Source organism: Acartia tonsa, chromosome 13 (assembly GCF_053477335.1).
Source record: "Acartia tonsa isolate MP-2025a chromosome 13, ASM5347733v1, whole genome shotgun sequence".
NCBI lineage: Eukaryota > Metazoa > Arthropoda > Copepoda > Calanoida > Acartiidae > Acartia > Acartia tonsa.
In genome coordinates this window covers 13,198,017-13,215,403 of record NC_137272.1, presented here as the reverse complement: position 1 = coordinate 13,215,403, position 17,387 = coordinate 13,198,017, and the positions used below count along the sequence as shown (strand labels likewise).

The following is a 17,387-nucleotide window of genomic DNA, read 5'->3' as shown; positions in this document are numbered from 1 at the left end:
AGTGTGCAATTTTTTTACCTTGACACAACCCCTGACTGTTTCAGGGTGGTGTAGAACTCTTGTAAAGAGAGATGTATGGGGGTGGGGATATTGACATCTGGGACCATGAATCCTCCCACATAATTTTGCCATGGGGTCATAATTTGTCACAAACAAACACAAAGAGAGATCATAGGGTCATAGGGTAACAAAAAGTTTCAAAAGAATACCTACCTACATTTTTTAACAATATAAAAAATTTAGGATGGGAAACGATTACAGTAAATCTACAAACAGCGATGGTACATCAACAATCGAAAAGCAGCTAAGACAAACTCATAGTCCTTCTAATAAGCTGGAAGTTAAAGTTAAGAAAGCAAGAGAAGTAAAATTTGGGAATGTAGAATGGGGTACATATCCAATGAATTCTACTCCAAGAGGTTTAGCTGTTATCTTTAATTATGATAACATTCCAGATGAAGAAAAAAGGGAAGGAAGCCAGATTGATGTTGAAAATCTTCAGGAATTATGCAAACAGCTGGGATTTAAAGTTGAGACTTATCAGGATTTGAATAAACAAGATACATTAGATACCCTAGATTTGGTTGGAAAGAATCCTGTGATGCTTAAAGGTGATATGCTGATGGTGTTCATGATGTCACATGGAGATGAAAACTATATAAAATGCTCAGATGGATTAAATTTGGATATAGATAAAATCTTAAGAAAATTTACCTGCATTGAACTGAAAGGAAAGCCAAAGTTTATTGCTTTCCAGGCCTGCAGAGGCCATGAACATGATGTTGGAGTGACAAGGATTCCTCAGACAGATGCAAAACCAATTAAGCCAATTAGAACTCAGACCAAGGATCCCAGTTGGCGGGACATGGTCATTGCCTTTTCAACTGTGCCGGGATTTGTGGCTTACAGGGATAAGTTCAATGGTAGTTGGTTTATAGAATCTCTTGTCAAGGTATTCATGAACAGTGCTTGTGATAAGGATCTGTTATTATTGCTTAGAGATGTCTCAGATGTTATGGACAACATTCCCCATACACTTGGATTTAAACAAAGCTTTGAATTTTTAATTCGCTCCTTTAAAAAAGCACTTTATTTCAACCCAGGCTTGCCCAAAATTAACAATCACTTGGAGAAAGGTAGTTATAACCTACAAAAAATAGAGACTGGTTCTGCTGTTGCATGTTTACAATATGATGAAAAGAAAATTGTTACAGGACTATGGAATGGTTCTATTCACATCTACAACAAAAAAACATTAAAATTAGAACATGTTATTAAAGCTCATACTGATAAAGTTTGGTGTTTACAATTTGATAATAATATATTATTGAGTGGTTCTGAAGATAAGCATTTGAAAATATGGCGGTTTAATGGCAACTATGAACTTTTAAACACATTAAAACTTGATAATGCAGTGTTTAGTCTTAAATGTAACTTTAAAGGCATTTTAGTTACAGGTACCTGGAAGGATAAATTATCTGTATGGAGAATGAAAAGTCTCACAGATATTACATTAAACAAAGTATTACATTCAGTTGGAATATATCATTGTATTGACTTTGATGAGGCACATATAGTAAATGTATGTAATCATGATATTCAAGTTTGGTCAACCAAATCATTAGAATTACAGAAGACAATGACTGGACACACATACGGGGTATGTAGTCTGCAACTTAAGAATAATCTGGTTGTATCTGGAAGTGCTGATAAAAGTGTGAGAATCTGGGACATTGAGACAGGTCAGGGCCTCATAAAACTAGAAGGTCATAATCATTGGATCAACTGTGTCAGGTTTGATGCCACAAGAATAGTTTCTGCATCTGGTGACGGAACTATAAAAATCTGGGACCTTGAAGCAGCTCTGGATACAAATAATGCAAGTGATGCAGTTTGTATCAGAACACTGGAGGAACATACAGGCTCTGTGAATTGTTTCCAGTTTGATGAAACACAAATAATATCTGGTGGTTCAATTGATGAAACTATCCTTATTTGGAACTTTCAAGCCACTCAATAACAAGAAATGAGAAACTCTACAAACAAATCAAATCATATAAAGATACCTTTCTGTATCACACAAGAAAAATTAGAGTAACCATTTGTTTCGAACTGCCACAAAAAAGTTATCAATCGATTCATAATAATTTAGCAATATACAGATGCTATAATATTTTTTTCTTTATTTTATTATATTAAACTTTTCAAACTTCAACATCTAATTAGTTTATGGTTTATTTTAACTTTAGATATTGTTATAACTTATCTTTCTGATAAACTGCGCCTTGCTATTGATTGTCCTTGTTTTAAAATATATGTAATATTAATCCATTGATTTTAAATTCTAAATTCTAAGCACTTTTATCGATGTGGATAATGATATAGAGGACAACATTTTTAAAGGGGGGTATGCCGCCTTAGATACTACCTTATGGGGGGTTAGTCAGTAAAATTTATTTTTTAACCCCCTGGCCTATAAATCATCCCTAGAAAATGCCTATGAGTAAATGATCAGGGGGGGGGGGAGGTGTATACACCCCCCTTTAAAATGTAATTCGCTCGCATATAATTTTTGTATAGTTTAACATACTTGTGTATAATATTCATAATGTATATAACCAATAATGTAGTAATTTTAGAGTTTGAATACTGTAAAAATATACCTAATATACTATAAATAAGAAAAAATCTATTTATATATGCAGAGCATCTCTATAAGTATCCTTATTACATACTCAATACTAAACATTGTTTTTGTATGTAAAAAATTCTACATCTAGAATCTATGTATTTATGGTTGAATCTAGTATTGTTATCAGTTAAACAAGGACGTTATTGTGCAAATGTAGCTCATCAATAACAGCTTTTACATATTTACATTGTAATAAACTGTGTTTATGTATAAAAAATTTAGGACATATTGAGAAGTAAGTTTTTGTCAAAAGCTTAAAATTTCAAAAACTAAAGAACCTCTCCCTTTTAAGGAAGCTACACTTATGTCCCTGGATGGTTTTAGACAATTCTATTTCTAGATTTATGCATTGGAATGGTTTTAGACTATTTTTCTGTCCATTTTTTGAAGTCAGAACTCCTAGATGCTAGGGGGGTAGATGCTAATCCTTATACTAAAGTAACAGGATGTTTGTGTATCTGTGTGTACTGAAGGATCTTGCTAACTGCTGAACCCATCGGGTTCTCCTTAACAGGGTAGCTTCTCATAGTTCTAGGGAAGGTTTATAAATATTTTCTTGGGGGGTTGGACACTACAAACCCCCCCCAAATTTTTTTTTTACTTTTAAAATCTAAAATAAGAAATTGGGTTATCAAATTCGACTCCCCCCTCCTCAAGTGCCCCTAGAGGCCTCTAGGGGGCGTAGCCGCTAGTATAACATAAAACATCAAAGGTATATTATAATGTGTGTTAATAAGTCAGCGATTGTGTAGAAGCGTTTAATTCAAACATGGAAGAATAATAACCCGTAATCGTGTAGCGCATCCGCTCGTCGCCGGGGAGGTGATAGGTTCGATTCTCGGTCCGACACCACGACATAACTAAAGACGTTAAAAATGGTTTCTATCGCTGCTATATTAAGAGTAGGGGGAATGCCTTGGCCCATAAACAGGCGCAACCCATCACCATGAAAAGTTGGGACTTTTCATACAAAGGTCGTGCAATCAAAGGGTTGGTTGTCTGATTGATGTTACTTAACCTAAATTCCTTAGGAGTTAGAGTATCGCATCTCATTACACGCGGATGATGCTTTGAATCTCTAGATGATCACTTAAATCGAAGGAGAATCCCGCCCTGACGAGGTAATGGTAAAATAATGTGATAATAATATGTGGTATTGAATAAAAGTAATATGAAGTTTGTCTGTTTGTACTAAAGGATATCTAACTGCTGAACCGATATGGTTCTTTTTACAATGTAGCTTCTATTTTGGAGGAGGGTACCACCACCATCAAAGAAAAACTAAAATTTAAGAATAGGGGGGGGGGGGGGTGACTTCCCCCTTCCGACCTCAAGTACCCCTTAACAAGTTTCTTATGAACTGTTCTTTTAAAAACTTAAATTTAAAAATAAGGGGGGAGGGTGACTTCTCCATTCCGACCTCAAGTACCCCCCTAACAAGTTTGTTATTAAATAATCAATCATCGCCGTTGGTTTATAATGATACAGGTTGCTTCGCCCCTATCCTCTAGGGGGAGGGAGGGGTAGCCTATAACTGCTAAAAGACATTTATAAAGCCTCACTGTAAAGTAATAAAACCATTTAGGACTAGCATGTCCGAGATCTTTACTCATTAGCTCCAGCCATGAAAACTGAATACTACCCCCCATCGTAATCAATATACTTGATTTATAAATTGACGCCCAAAAAAGGAGAAATATCCACCAACCCTCCTTAAATTTAGGGTTGTGTGACTTTTTACTCTGGCTGTTTTAGATGAGTGGATACAGCTGCTTCTGCCCACCTAATGGCAACACCCAAGAAATTTAAAGTTTAAGTCCGGTACCCTGTCAGAACGTTAAACTTTGAAAAATTTACCTGAACATAATACTAGCAATACTGTTGTGTGTCAAAATAACTATTGCACAAAACTTTAAAAGGAATGAGCCGGTAGTCAGATAAATAGGTATATTCACGATGTACGTACTTACATATACGTTGAAGGGTAGTTCCGATACTAAAAATATATTAAGGATGACAACATCCATAAGAAGCGAAGAACCTAAAATCATGGATGGACAAACAGACAAATTTAGCTATAGAGCATATATTCAAAAAGAGAGAGAATATGTGCTTAATTATAAAAGAAAACATCACGAAACCTAGATAAAAAATAAGTATCTTTGTCTTTTGAAGCATGGCCGACAGAAAGAGCGACCAAGTACATTATATACTAAGAGATATAAGTTTTCCGGAATTGTAATGTAGGGAGTAGATTTGAAATCTGCATCAAATTTTAAGGATTTTTTATAAAATTCGTTTTTTGTATAATTCTTTATCTAAAAGCGGAAATACAAATTAAGTTAATTAATTTTGGCATCTGTGATTGGTGGATTTTAAAAATCTGAGCTCTGATTGGATGTCGTACATCATTCAACCAATTAGAGCGCAGGTAGTTTAAAATCCACCTATCCTATTGGTCAAAATTAATTAACTTAAAATGTATTTTCGCTTTTAGATAAAGAATTTTACAAAAAACGAATTTTATAAAAAATCCTTAAAATTTGATGCAGATTTCAAATCTACTCCCTACATTAAAATTCCGGAAAACTTATATCTCTTATTATATACTAGTTGCTTGTTGTAAAAGGGAATCATCACTAAAAATTTCAGCCGTCTATCCTAAATAACATCCGAGAAAATCACAATTCCCCCAAAGCGTTATGGACTGACAGACAAAGTAAATAATTGAATAGCTACTCTATTTAACAACATAAAAAGGAATTATCTCAAAACATTTATTTTAATAATAATTTACATAGATAGGTAACAAAAACAAATATAATCATGAAAAGCCTGTTTCACAATAAAAGGATTTGTAGCTTATGCAATAATAAGTAAAGTTGTGAGTAAAATTCCAGTAAATTGCGCTTATTAAGTCAAACTGTATCTAAATGTGCGTTTAATTATACTAAGCGTTTGGTCAACATTAAGAACAGTTAGAATTAATAAGCGCATTTGACTGGAAGCTTACTCACAATTTTACGGATTATTAACAGGATTCTGCCAAACAATTCTAAAGGAATTATTTCTCCTGATTCATCCAACCCGCTCAATTTTATTTATACTCAGGGGTAGCTATTCTAGCAATCAATTCTACAAAAAATCACAAAACCTTTTAAAGTAATTTGGACGTATATTTTGTTTTTTCATGTAATTGAACAGGAGTGGGTAAGAAGGGGGAGGGAAAAGGGAAGGGGGTTGTGGGGAAATTTTCCTTTAGAATTGTTTGTCTGAATATCATTCCCTTGTCCCTGGTTATACTAAATAATATTATACTAATATTTAATGGGTTAAAAGCCTAAATTATTAATTATTGGTTTAATTCAAAGTCTGCTTAAAGCCAAAAGTAATCCCTATTAAGTTTCTTCCGGTATGGCTCCGAATTCAATAAAATTTTCACAGGAATAAAACACATTCTGAGCTGTACTGAAAAATCAAGTATCGTATCACATTTCAAAGAATTTCCCACAAAAAAAATGAAATAACAAATAGTAGAAATAAACTTAGTTTTGTTGGTTCTGTTATCCTTGATTTTTTTATCCTTGGATAACTGTTTAAAATACGATGCGATCAATAACTAGAAAAATTGATCATTTATGTAAAATTGTCTATGTTACGACACATGATTTTTCAGCATGCCTCATTACCATTCAAATACAGCAGATTTTTGATTGGTTTCGAAAGCATAGTGGAAATATATTCATATTTTTGTCTACAGAATGAATCACAAAAAGTATTGGTTGACTGAATATCAGTAATTTAAGAGTTGGAATATTTTATTTTGAAAAAAGCAAGAACGTTTTATAAAAACAATTGAATATATATATATTACTACAGAAAATTTCTTCTATTTAATGTTAATCTTTCTCTTTTTTCTTGATTTTGAAGATTAAATCCCCCATTTCAAAACGTCCAGAGAATGGGATGGGAAATTTTAAAATCCCCCCCCCCCCCCCCAACCAAAAAAACCCCTAAAGTTATGATTTTGTGTCCCCCCTCCCAAAGGAAAGCCTGGACATTCTTTCCCCCCGATTGTTATCTTTCTTGTGACCAAAGGGCAATAACGCCAAACCAACCAAAAAGAAAAACTTGTTAAGTAGCTTTTTATCAGCATATTTCAAGTCACTTTGACGAGATTCTTTAAATTAATAATTTTTCTATCATATTAATTTCGTTATTGCTATAATATTTTTAACTGTATGCATTTATCACAAAAAAAACTGTATTTTAAAATCCTATTTTTCTTCTATTTTCATAGTTCATAATATCACGATATCACACAAGCACAGTTGAAGCTCATCTCCTCGCGCCATAATATCCGTTTGGCGCCAAAAAATAGCCGCCGCCATTTTGTTTTGGATCACGTGACTTTGTGTGGGCGGGAAAAACGTGGGGCACCTCGTACGTGTTCTCCTCCCCACCAGCTCCGAGGTATTTTCCAGATTTTGTGGATTTTCCTGTAAAAGTTTAGAAAGTTTAAACGAGACAAGGACAGTTACGTCTCCCAGTATCGCAGCAATAGAAGTTAAATGTTAGAAAATATCTCTTGTGTACCAGAGAAGTCATAAAATGTTGTTAATGAAAAATCTTTGAATGGTACTAAATCAGTTAAAATTGCCAAATATTTTAATTTTGCAAAAAGAGCATGTCTTAAGTTTTCAAAATCTATAAATAAGCATTAAACATAAATTTCAAGATTATTGAATGCCTTGGCCCTAAACATCTACGAGAAAAAGGTCATGCAATAAAAGCGCTGTTAATCACGCTTTATTTTTAAAGCAGTGTGGCTACACTATAATTAATACCTGTACTACTAGATTTAGTAGATTTTCTGCTGACCGCCGGGGAACTAGACGAATGTTTAGCTGTTGCTGTTGTAGTAGTAGTGGTTGTTGTCATTGGTTGATACGGGTAATGATGTTGTTGCAACAGCTGTTGGGTGTTGTGGTTCAATAGGTCATCCATGTTGTTCACCACAATGTTCATACCACCACCTCCGCTACCTACAAATATTTTTAGGTTGCAGTGTTTAGTGTCATAGGAAAATGGGGATAGATGTCACAGCTTTTGGCCTACCCATTCTATTGACGTCATAGTAGAGGAAAAGAGAAAGAGAAGGGAGAAAGAAACCCCCTAGAAAAGAGATGGGGTATAGGGTATTTCCTGACGTCAATAGAATAGGTAGATCAGAAGCAGTGACATCTATCCCCATTTTGCTATGACCCTATAGACATATTTTAGTTTTATATTTTAGTAAGATTAGTTTACATAAAAACTACCTAATGCACAGGAATAAGGTATAGCCAACAAGCGAAATAAATTTAAAATAATATTTGGGGGGCAGATAAAAAGGTTGTAAATTTTACTAAATGTTGCCCCCCACCCAAATACAGCTTAAAAGCACGTATAGGTTTCGTGATTTTCCCCCGAATTAATTTCGTTGTTGGTATAAGCTGCTTATTTTCTTTTTTGAAATGAAAAAAGATCATTGTCCGTTCGTGTAAAGACATACAAACCCCATAGAACGCCAAGAATTTATTTTCTCGTATTCATTCGAATCCGGTGGATAGGAACTGGTTCTCATCCATACGAAAAAACTATGTCTAGCATCGTATTATATCCAGCTTTCTACGAATATAAAAATGTACAATCATAAGATTAAAACCAGTTTTTTTAGCCGGTGCCTTCGGCACCTCGGCGCTAAAATAACTAGTTATTAAACTCTTAACCTCTTATTCATTCTATACATAAATGATTTACCAAATGCAACATCCTTTTTAACAAATTTATTTGCTGATGATACTACTTTTAGCAAATCAAACAACAACTTAAACTGTTTTTAACCCATTTTTAAAACGTATATGAAAAATATACTATGACACCAGTAGAATGAGACTGCAGAGCCTAAATTTGAATTAAGTCCCCAATAAACTTTTTTGGGGGGATTTAAATATTAATTTTTACTGTTGCCGTGATCATTTTGATCCGAGCAAAAGGTCTTTCTTTTATTTGGGTAAAATTCGTAGCTTTTAGAGTGTTTTGCTTCATAAATATTGTATTCTGGTATAGAGTAAAATTAGGCCTTATGATTTTACTATAAAAATTCACTAAAAAGTTAATTCTTTATAATATATCAACGAATTAACATTAACATGTTTGTGTTCTCTCACTTATTTTAAAAACATAAAAAATGGCTGTAAAGGGTTAAATGACAACAAATGTTTATGCAATACAACAAATTTATTTTTGTCACATATACAAATGTGTTATAAAATAAGATTATTCAAACTTATCTTTTAAAATAATTTTAAAAAGTATGTATCTTTTATGTGTACGGTTTTCATTCTTTTCATTTTAATTAAATAAAAAATATTTAACTACATTGGAAATAAGTCACTTTGTGAAAACACTCTTTTTTTGAATTGTAAAGAATTATATAAAACAAGACTTGTTATTGGTTAGATTTCAGAATTATTTGTTTTATTGTAAATGTTAGATTTTTCAATGAAATTAATTGTTTTGGAAAAAAAAAATATTTCCAATGAACAGAGTAATGTTTTTTTATTGTATCAATATAAAGTGAATTATATAAAAATGTTCTGTAAGCCACAATATTACCCGAAGTAAAAAAAAGCTTTTGCTTCGGTCAAAATGATTACAGCAACACTAAAAATTAATTTTTAAATCCCCCCAAAAAAGATTACTGGGGACTTAATTCAAATTTGGGCTCTGCAGTCTGATTCTATAGGTGTCCTAGTATATTTTTGACCCCCCATTCAAAAATAGGTTAAAAACAGTTTAAATGACTTAATTGCAGATTCTAATTTAGAACTTGATAAAGCAAAAAATTGGTTTAGAGCAAATAAACTAGCCTTGAATGTATCAAAAACTAAATATATGATTTTTCGCCCACATAAAAAGCCATTTGATCCAGAGTTATGCACATTGAAAATAGGAGGGGAAAAAATTGAAAGAATTGGCAGAGATTGTAATACTAAATTTTTCAAGTTTGTTGGTGTTCTTATAGATGATGAACTTAAGTGGGACAAACATATAAACTATGTAGAAAATAAAATAGCAAGCTCAGTATATGCCCTATCCCAAACAAAAAAGCTCTTTCCAACCACTACTTTAAAAACAATTTACAACAGCCTCGCTAAGCCCCACATAGAGTATGGCTTAATTGTTTGGGGGGCGGCAAAGGATGAGCATATTACAAAAATTCATAACCTACAGAAGAAAGCTGTAAGAAATGTTTTAAATGCTAAGTACAATGTGCATGCCGAGCCCCTGATGGGAAAACTAGATATTCTTAACATTTTTGACCTAAGGGATGCAAATGTAGTTGAATTTGTCTCTAAATATTTAGAAAACAAACTTCCCAAATGTATGCTTAATTTTCTAACACCATTGCAAAATACTAGATCAAAATGTCTTAGAGTAGAGAAGCCAAATTATAAAATCTATGAATCTTTCCCTTCAGTAAAAATTCCAAAAATTTGGAATAGTTGGGCAGGTGAGCTAAGATCATTAAATTCATCCAAAGCTGTTAAAAAATATGTAAAAAATAAGTGTATATCAAAGTACAAAACATTTCAATGCAGGGAGAGAAAGTGTTATCCCTGTGGAAAAATATAAATATAATTTAAATATCGCAACCAGTAAGCTACTTTAATGCCATACCCTGTAAATAGCTAATATTATTTTATATTATTTGTGAAACTTGTAAACATTTTAAAAAAATTAAATGAAAATTGGGCCGAAGGACAGTCAAGATTGACTTTAAAGGCCCTGTAGTACAGTTACCCTAATTATGTCAATATAAATAAATATATCTATAAAAATGATGTAATTTAAAATGTATTACATTATTTGTAAAATTAATCTGTAATTTACTGCTAATAAATCATATCATATCATAATTGTACATTTTTATATCCGCGGAAAGCCGTTTATAATACGATGTAAGAAATAACTATTCCATCATGGCTTCAAAACCGAATAATATCCGCTGGATTAGAACCGGGTCTCAGCAATACTGAAAAATCATATATAGCATCGTATTACAGGCAATTTTTAGACCAATAGTAAACTAGCAAATCATAGAATTTTGTTAGCCCGGACCTTCAGAACAGAACAAAAAAAGCGAAGACACGCCAAAAATGTTACACAAACAAACTTTTTTCATACAATATTTAAGACTATAATAATTTAATAAGCATACCTAGGCACTTGTTTAAATCTAATGGTAATCAACTAACTATCTCAATAATCAGCCAAGATATTGATACCTGTAGACTGATGATAGTCTGAGTAGGGATGGTAGGCGTGCTGTTGGTGATAGATCAACTGCTGTTCTTGTCGATTAATGTTGTGGTGTTGGTCAATGAGAGCTTCTCTGGACGGACAGGGTAACTGCTGCTCTCCGCTACCTGAAATATTGTTGGCTGGTAAGTGCGTTCACAGGATGTCGATAAATAAGTGCGCGAAGCGCAATAAAATTTTATTTGACCTAGCATATAAATTGTTCACTAGGTAGTTTCCCCCATTAATTTACTTTGTCTGTCCGTCAGTCAGTCCATATCTTTAATGTAACGTAAATGCAATTTCCTCAGCTGCTATTGATGATAAACAGCTGAAATTTTCAGTAAAGATTCCTATGACTTAGGCACATCTACGCTTTATCTTCTTTTTTTCATAACAACTGAACATGTGCTCTATAACTCATTTTGTCCGTTTTAATCATTCCCTGACTTTTTTTTGGGCTGCGCTACTTATGCATTTGTCATCCTTGTTTGATATACAAACAAACTTTTAAAATATGATATTTGGGTATAGTTCCTTTCGTAACAACGCCTCTTAAGGGGCGTTTCATCTTATTTTCACAGTAGATTTTCTCCTATTTCTGGCCCCAGCGCGGCAATCACTTAATTTAACCTAATATAACATATAAAAAGCTACTATGAAAATTCGACGAAACGCTCCTTAAGAGTCGTTGTCAGGAAAGGGATTATACCCAGATATTTGATACCTGTAGAACCCGCCTCCAGCTGTTTCTGGCGTCGCTGGTAGCAGCACAGGAAAAGCAAGATGGCGGACAGAGCAAAGATGGCGGCCACAGCTGCCAGCAGAATTGTTAGCGGCACTGTATCGTCTGCACTACTTATGTTGGGCTCCACAGATGATTCTAGAAAATATATATTTCATCTGATAATTATTATTTTTAAATTCTTGGTATAGACGCTACTCTAAAAGTTATGTCTGTCTGTCTGTTCTTAAGTATCTCTTTTTACACGACCTTTATCAGGAAGTCCTTAATATGCATGATAATGAGTGGTCCCTTTTGTTGGATAATGCATTCCCAAAACTTCTAGTAGTGTCAAAAGTCTTATAAATAATTTTCTTTTTCGTTGTCTCAACAACGTTGAGAACTTTTATTGAATGTTGTGTATCATCATTGGGGATGTACATCAATTTAACGGCCATTGTCTTATCCCTTTAGATCTTTTATGATACGAACATTTTTTATTATGAAATTTAAGGATTTGGATGGATTTAGGCTATTTTTTCCACCTCAATTCCTAGTATAAATATATAAACTTACTTTGAATGACAGTGAGATATGCAGGAATGACATCAAACTTGTTCATCCCCACGCCATACCCCACGCCCCCCAGGGCTGAGGAGGAGCTCTGTGCAGCGTAACTAAGGCTTCCTGCAGGGGTAAAGTATTTTTATTAAAGAAATAGTGTTTTTTTTCAGTTCACCAGTACCCAAAGTTTAAAACCCAAGTTTTCTTGAATACTTTTAATGAGTTTTTATAAGTTGAAACCAAACTGATGCCTAGTGTCCAAACTTTTCAACCAATAATTCCAATCTAAAGAAGGGGTAATTTTTTTTATTATTCGGGGATGTAATGTAAATCGATTTATCGTCCATTGTCTTATCTCTAAAGATCCCGGATTTTTAAAAACAAAAATAATAAATCACGCAACCTTTCCCAATCCTAATATAAAAAGCAGTAAGGTTAAGATCTCGGTAACCACTAAAACAATTGAGTTCTAAATTTTTTGGATGTTTCACATAGATAATAAAGTAATTTGATGAAAATAGGATTATAAAATTAAGCCATGGAATGGTTTAAAACTATTTTCGTGCACCATTCTTGTAATTGAAATACTTTGCCTAAAGAGTTGAGATTTTGTTGAGTGGCCAAGAAACATAGGTATAGTCCAGCAGAGGCTGCTGATACTGCGGGTATCTCCAGCTTTGACACATACTCTCCACCTAGAAATAAATGTCGCATTTGAGTAAAACACTAGAGGGGGAAATGGTTAAATAACTGCATTTCCCTAGCGCAATGACCTTGTGCCGACTCTCAATTTGGTCTTTGAAAATCATCTAATGATTTCGTGAATAATACAGCCAGGTAGCAGAAAACAAATTGCTAGCAGACGAAAAATGTCATCGACAAGGGTGAGGTAGATATCTGTGTATATACATCTAAACTATAGATATGTTAATGTAGCATTACAGAAAAATGACCACTTTTTGTCTAGCAGAAGGTTCGTACACAGAGATTTGTAATTTAGAATGTATAAAGGGGAAAGGTGCCCATTACTTTCTTCTACAAGACTAGTTTTCATGAAAACTGATGCCTTTTTAAAAAACATGCAAACTTTGAGCATTTATAAATTATTTTCTGAAACGTAAAGGCCAAAACAACTTTAATTTAAATATAAAGCAACCTTGCCCTTTTAAACCACTAGCAAAACCCTGTACACGCCACTGTACATGAGCCTTGCTCACAATTAATGATTGTTTTGTTTAAAATTAAATCTAAGTTGGTAACTTTCATAGGAAGTTTGGATCATGTCAAGAAGACGAAGAATTTAAGCTTTAATTTTATATAATTTAATTTCTTAAAATTACAATTCCTTTAATAACATTTCAAAAGTTAATTTCATATACGTTAGGTATATTTCATAAAATTGCACTTCCAATAATTTTATTATATATTAGGTTAGGTTATATTGGGTAAATGGTACCCCCACAGGGTTAGGGCACCCCTCAGAGGTTAAGCTTAAAGACAAAATTATAATCATATCAAAAACTTTTGAGAAAAGTTATTACATGAAATATGATTAGGTATATGAAACAAATTATATGAATTATATTGACATTGACATGCTCCTAGCATTTTTCCCAATCGTCCTAGAGATCAAAATTTACAAAATTCAAAACCTTTATACTTGATATACTTTCAAATTGCGCCTTTTTCCTCTATACAAGGTTTGAAATTCATTGTATGATTCTAAAATGCCTTAATAGACAATCGGACAAACGGACAAACAGCATAAATGTAGAAAAGCTAGGATATTCTGTGTGTTTTAGACATGGTTCGAAAGTTAATGTTAGAAATTTAAAAGTTTTTATTAATTACAAAACTTAAACTATTAATCTCAGTAACCAAGGGAAGGATTTTTCAATGGGAGAAAAACTAAAATTCCTCCAAATTTCCGCCATTAAAACTAACATAGCCTACCTATAGAATAGATTGTTTATAAAATTTCAAGTTTCTCTGTTAAAACATGAAGTATTAATTATGTCCACTATGAGTGACATATTAACGACACTAATGACATTATGACGACAAACTTATGTTAATACTAGCAGCTACGCCCCTAGAGGCTTCAAGGGGCAATTTAATCGGGAGGAGGGGAGGTCAACCCCGCCTAATTTCAATTCTAGCTTGAATGAAAAGAGTAATTTTTTTTGGTACCCTTCAACAAACCTCTCCAGAACATATAAGAAGCTAAATTGTACAGGAGAACCCTATCGGTCCAGCGATTAGCGAGATCCTTTAGTACATACAAACGGACATTCAGTTACTTTTATATAAGGATAGGTTTTACCTCCCAAATCAAGCAACTGCGTCTCCTCAATAAGTTGGTATTGGTCCGTACCGTCCACAGATATCAAGTTGTCCATTAAGATCCCTGCTCCGGTCAAAGTGCCTGCCCCACCTCCTTAATTTAGAAAATTTAATTGAACCCAGGGATGCAAATCCGCAAGAATGTCAAAGCTTTTACTACCAATTCCCAGAAATAAAAAATTAATGGTATCTAACCCCGCCCCCCCCCTATCACCTTAGATTTTTTGAAAGGGAAAAATTCACCATTTTTTTGTATGTAATGTTAAAAACTAAAGGGTCTAAACCAATTTTTTGAGAATAGCAATCCGCAAAAAAAGACAAAGCTTTTACCCCTCCAAAATGTTTCATCAAGGGTTCCAAATTAACATTTAGAAGTAATTACCACCTAAGATTGTTTTAGAGGGTGAAAAATCCACGTTTTAATAAATGAAATGTCCAAATTTTTTTATAAAAACTAAGAGCCCTAAACCAATTATTGAGGATCATTGATTTTTGATGGAGGGTATTATCCCTTATATTTTTAACCCTTCTTTGAATTTCATTGAGAGGGAGTATGATTTTCATAAAAATAAGAACCAAAATAATTTTTTTTCTGGTTGTGCCGAAGGCCCTCATCAATTTACCTAAAACGCCGCCGCCGTTATTCATCCATTGTGGAGTGTTGTCCACCCGTCTGAGCCATTTGACTGCTGGGTATTCTAAACTGTTGTGCACCCGACACTCAAATTTGGCAGTATCGCCCTATTATTTTGAAATCAACATTAATTATAATTTTTTTTTGATTTATTGTTGTATTTATTACTAAGGGGAGCGCAATAGAAGATAGAAGAGTAGCCTAAAACCACCCAACTGACCCATTCCGACAAGCAAAATTTGAGATAGTAAGCTTCAGACAAAAGAATCTTACTATTTTATATTGTTCTCATTTATTGAGATGAGATTGAATAGTCTTTCGATTTCTAATAACCTCAGATTACAGAACCTAAACCTTGCCTAAATATGGTGTATGTCCTTCTTTTATCTACCTTAAAATTCTAATTGACTGCTTTGTTAGTTGCATGAAATTTGGGAAAATTGTCCTATTTTATAATCAGGTTTTTCTATTACACTAGTCCCCAAAGTTTTAAAATAACGCTTTCTTGTTCGTTGGCTTAACAACTTTGGAGACTTTAGTAAATTTTAATTGGTTGGTTAATTAGGTTCAGTGTTCAAACGTTTCAACCACTAACTTTGATCTAAAGAAGGGGTAATTTAGTGTATCATTATTAGGGATGTACATTTATCTTATCACTTTAATTTCCTGTTATACTGTAAATAAATGAAAAATCAAATTATCAAGTATCTTAAAACAAATGTTGATCATTCCTGAACAACTGTTTGGTTACCAGGCCCTTCCATGCGGGGTCCAACACCTCCATCCAGGCTACCAACCTAAATTAAGCAATATATGTTAATAATAATATTAATCTCGGAAATTAATACAGATAAAAAAGTAGCTGTATCTAAAAAATTAGCCATGTCACATGTGACGTCATAAAAATGATGTAGATGAGAGGAGAAGTGGGGAAGAAAACCTCTAAAAAAGAGATGGATAATCCCTCATTTTTATGACGTCACAAGGCTGATCTTTTAAAGACATTTTGTCCAGCTACTATAGAAAACGATTTTTTTCAACTTAATAGGTACCTAGATTAAAAAAGGATTTTACAAATATTCTATCCTTAATCTAATTTATCACTGTCTCTGTCTGTTTGTTACTTATGATCTCGCTAACTGCTGGATTGGGTTGTTTTTTCATTAAAGCTCCTCAAAGAGAAAAATCCCTATTAAAGATATCCTTCCTCAATAATACCTTTTTTCTCTAAAGCTAAAATTACAAGGTTAGCCCCCCCCCCCCCCCCAGGGCTACGGAGCCAGAGCTGGAAAACCAGAGAAATTGAATTAAAGGGGGAGGGAAGTCGACCCTCCATTTTTAAAATTTAGATGTTAAAAAAAATTTAAGAATATTTCTTTTGTTGGGGGGTAACTTTAATATAGGGACAATTTCTATTGAAAAGGATGGTAGTTCCCTTCCCTAGACCTTGAAAAGCCTTACTGTAAAAGTGAACTATTTTCGTTTAGCAGTTAGCGAAATCTTAAACTATACACATAGACAGACAAACATTATGTTACTTTTTTACAAGGATATGTGTTGACCTGCAGGTTAAACTCAGTAGAGATAGATCCAATGATATTCTGCGCATTACAGGTATACAGACCAGAATCAGAGGCCTGCAGGCTACCAAAGGTCAGTATGTGGCCTGAATCCCTAAATTAAAAAAAACTAAAGCATATCAAAGGAATTTTGAATTAACCTTGAATTAACCTGTTAAGCTAAGATCCCTCTCCAACTCTACAGAATCTATAAAACTGTCTGTCTATATATATGTCTATTTATCTATCTATCAATCTGTCTGTCTGTTTTTCTATCTGTCTATCTGTTTCTCCCTGTCTATATGTCTGTCTGTCTTTACCTGTAAAGTTTTCTGTCCTTGTACCATTAAACTCTGGGTATAGCACGGACTATAGAATCTATCTATCTGTCTGTCTGTGTGTCTGTCTGTGTGTCTGTCTGTCTGTACCTGTAAAGTTCTCTGTAATTGTACCATTAAACTCCGGGTATAGCACGGACTATAGAATCTATCTATCTGTCTGTCTGTGTATCTGTCTGTCTATCTG

General features: G+C 33.5%; 2 protein-coding genes across 2 annotated transcripts in view; one reads left to right on the top strand and one right to left on the bottom strand.

The window, feature by feature from the left end:
* The first annotated feature begins 270 nt into the window (after positions 1–270).
* On the top strand, positions 271–2,600 carry LOC145303848 (uncharacterized). The gene has a single exon (XM_080145501.1). It carries the CDS (start codon positions 401–403, stop codon positions 2,018–2,020), a length of 1,620 nt encoding a protein of 539 aa, XP_080001627.1. The 5' UTR covers positions 271–400; the 3' UTR covers positions 2,021–2,600.
* Positions 2,601–5,455: 2,855 nt separating this feature from the next.
* Positions 5,456–17,387, bottom strand: part of LOC145303836 (fibroblast growth factor receptor-like 1) — a 52,301-nt gene continuing 40,369 nt past the window's right edge. Inside the window, exons 6-15 of the mRNA XM_080145475.1 lie at positions 16,866–16,977; positions 16,037–16,100; positions 15,293–15,412; positions 14,650–14,763; positions 12,920–13,021; positions 12,339–12,449; positions 11,766–11,921; positions 11,026–11,166; positions 7,540–7,737; positions 5,456–7,191 (exon numbers count right to left, since the gene is read on the bottom strand). Of these exons, the coding sequence (XP_080001601.1) occupies positions 7,031–7,191; positions 7,540–7,737; positions 11,026–11,166; positions 11,766–11,921; positions 12,339–12,449; positions 12,920–13,021; positions 14,650–14,763; positions 15,293–15,412; positions 16,037–16,100; positions 16,866–16,977 (1,279 nt within the window). The 3' untranslated portion in view covers positions 5,456–7,030. The remainder of the gene's footprint in view (positions 7,192–7,539; positions 7,738–11,025; positions 11,167–11,765; positions 11,922–12,338; positions 12,450–12,919; positions 13,022–14,649; positions 14,764–15,292; positions 15,413–16,036; positions 16,101–16,865; positions 16,978–17,387) is intronic.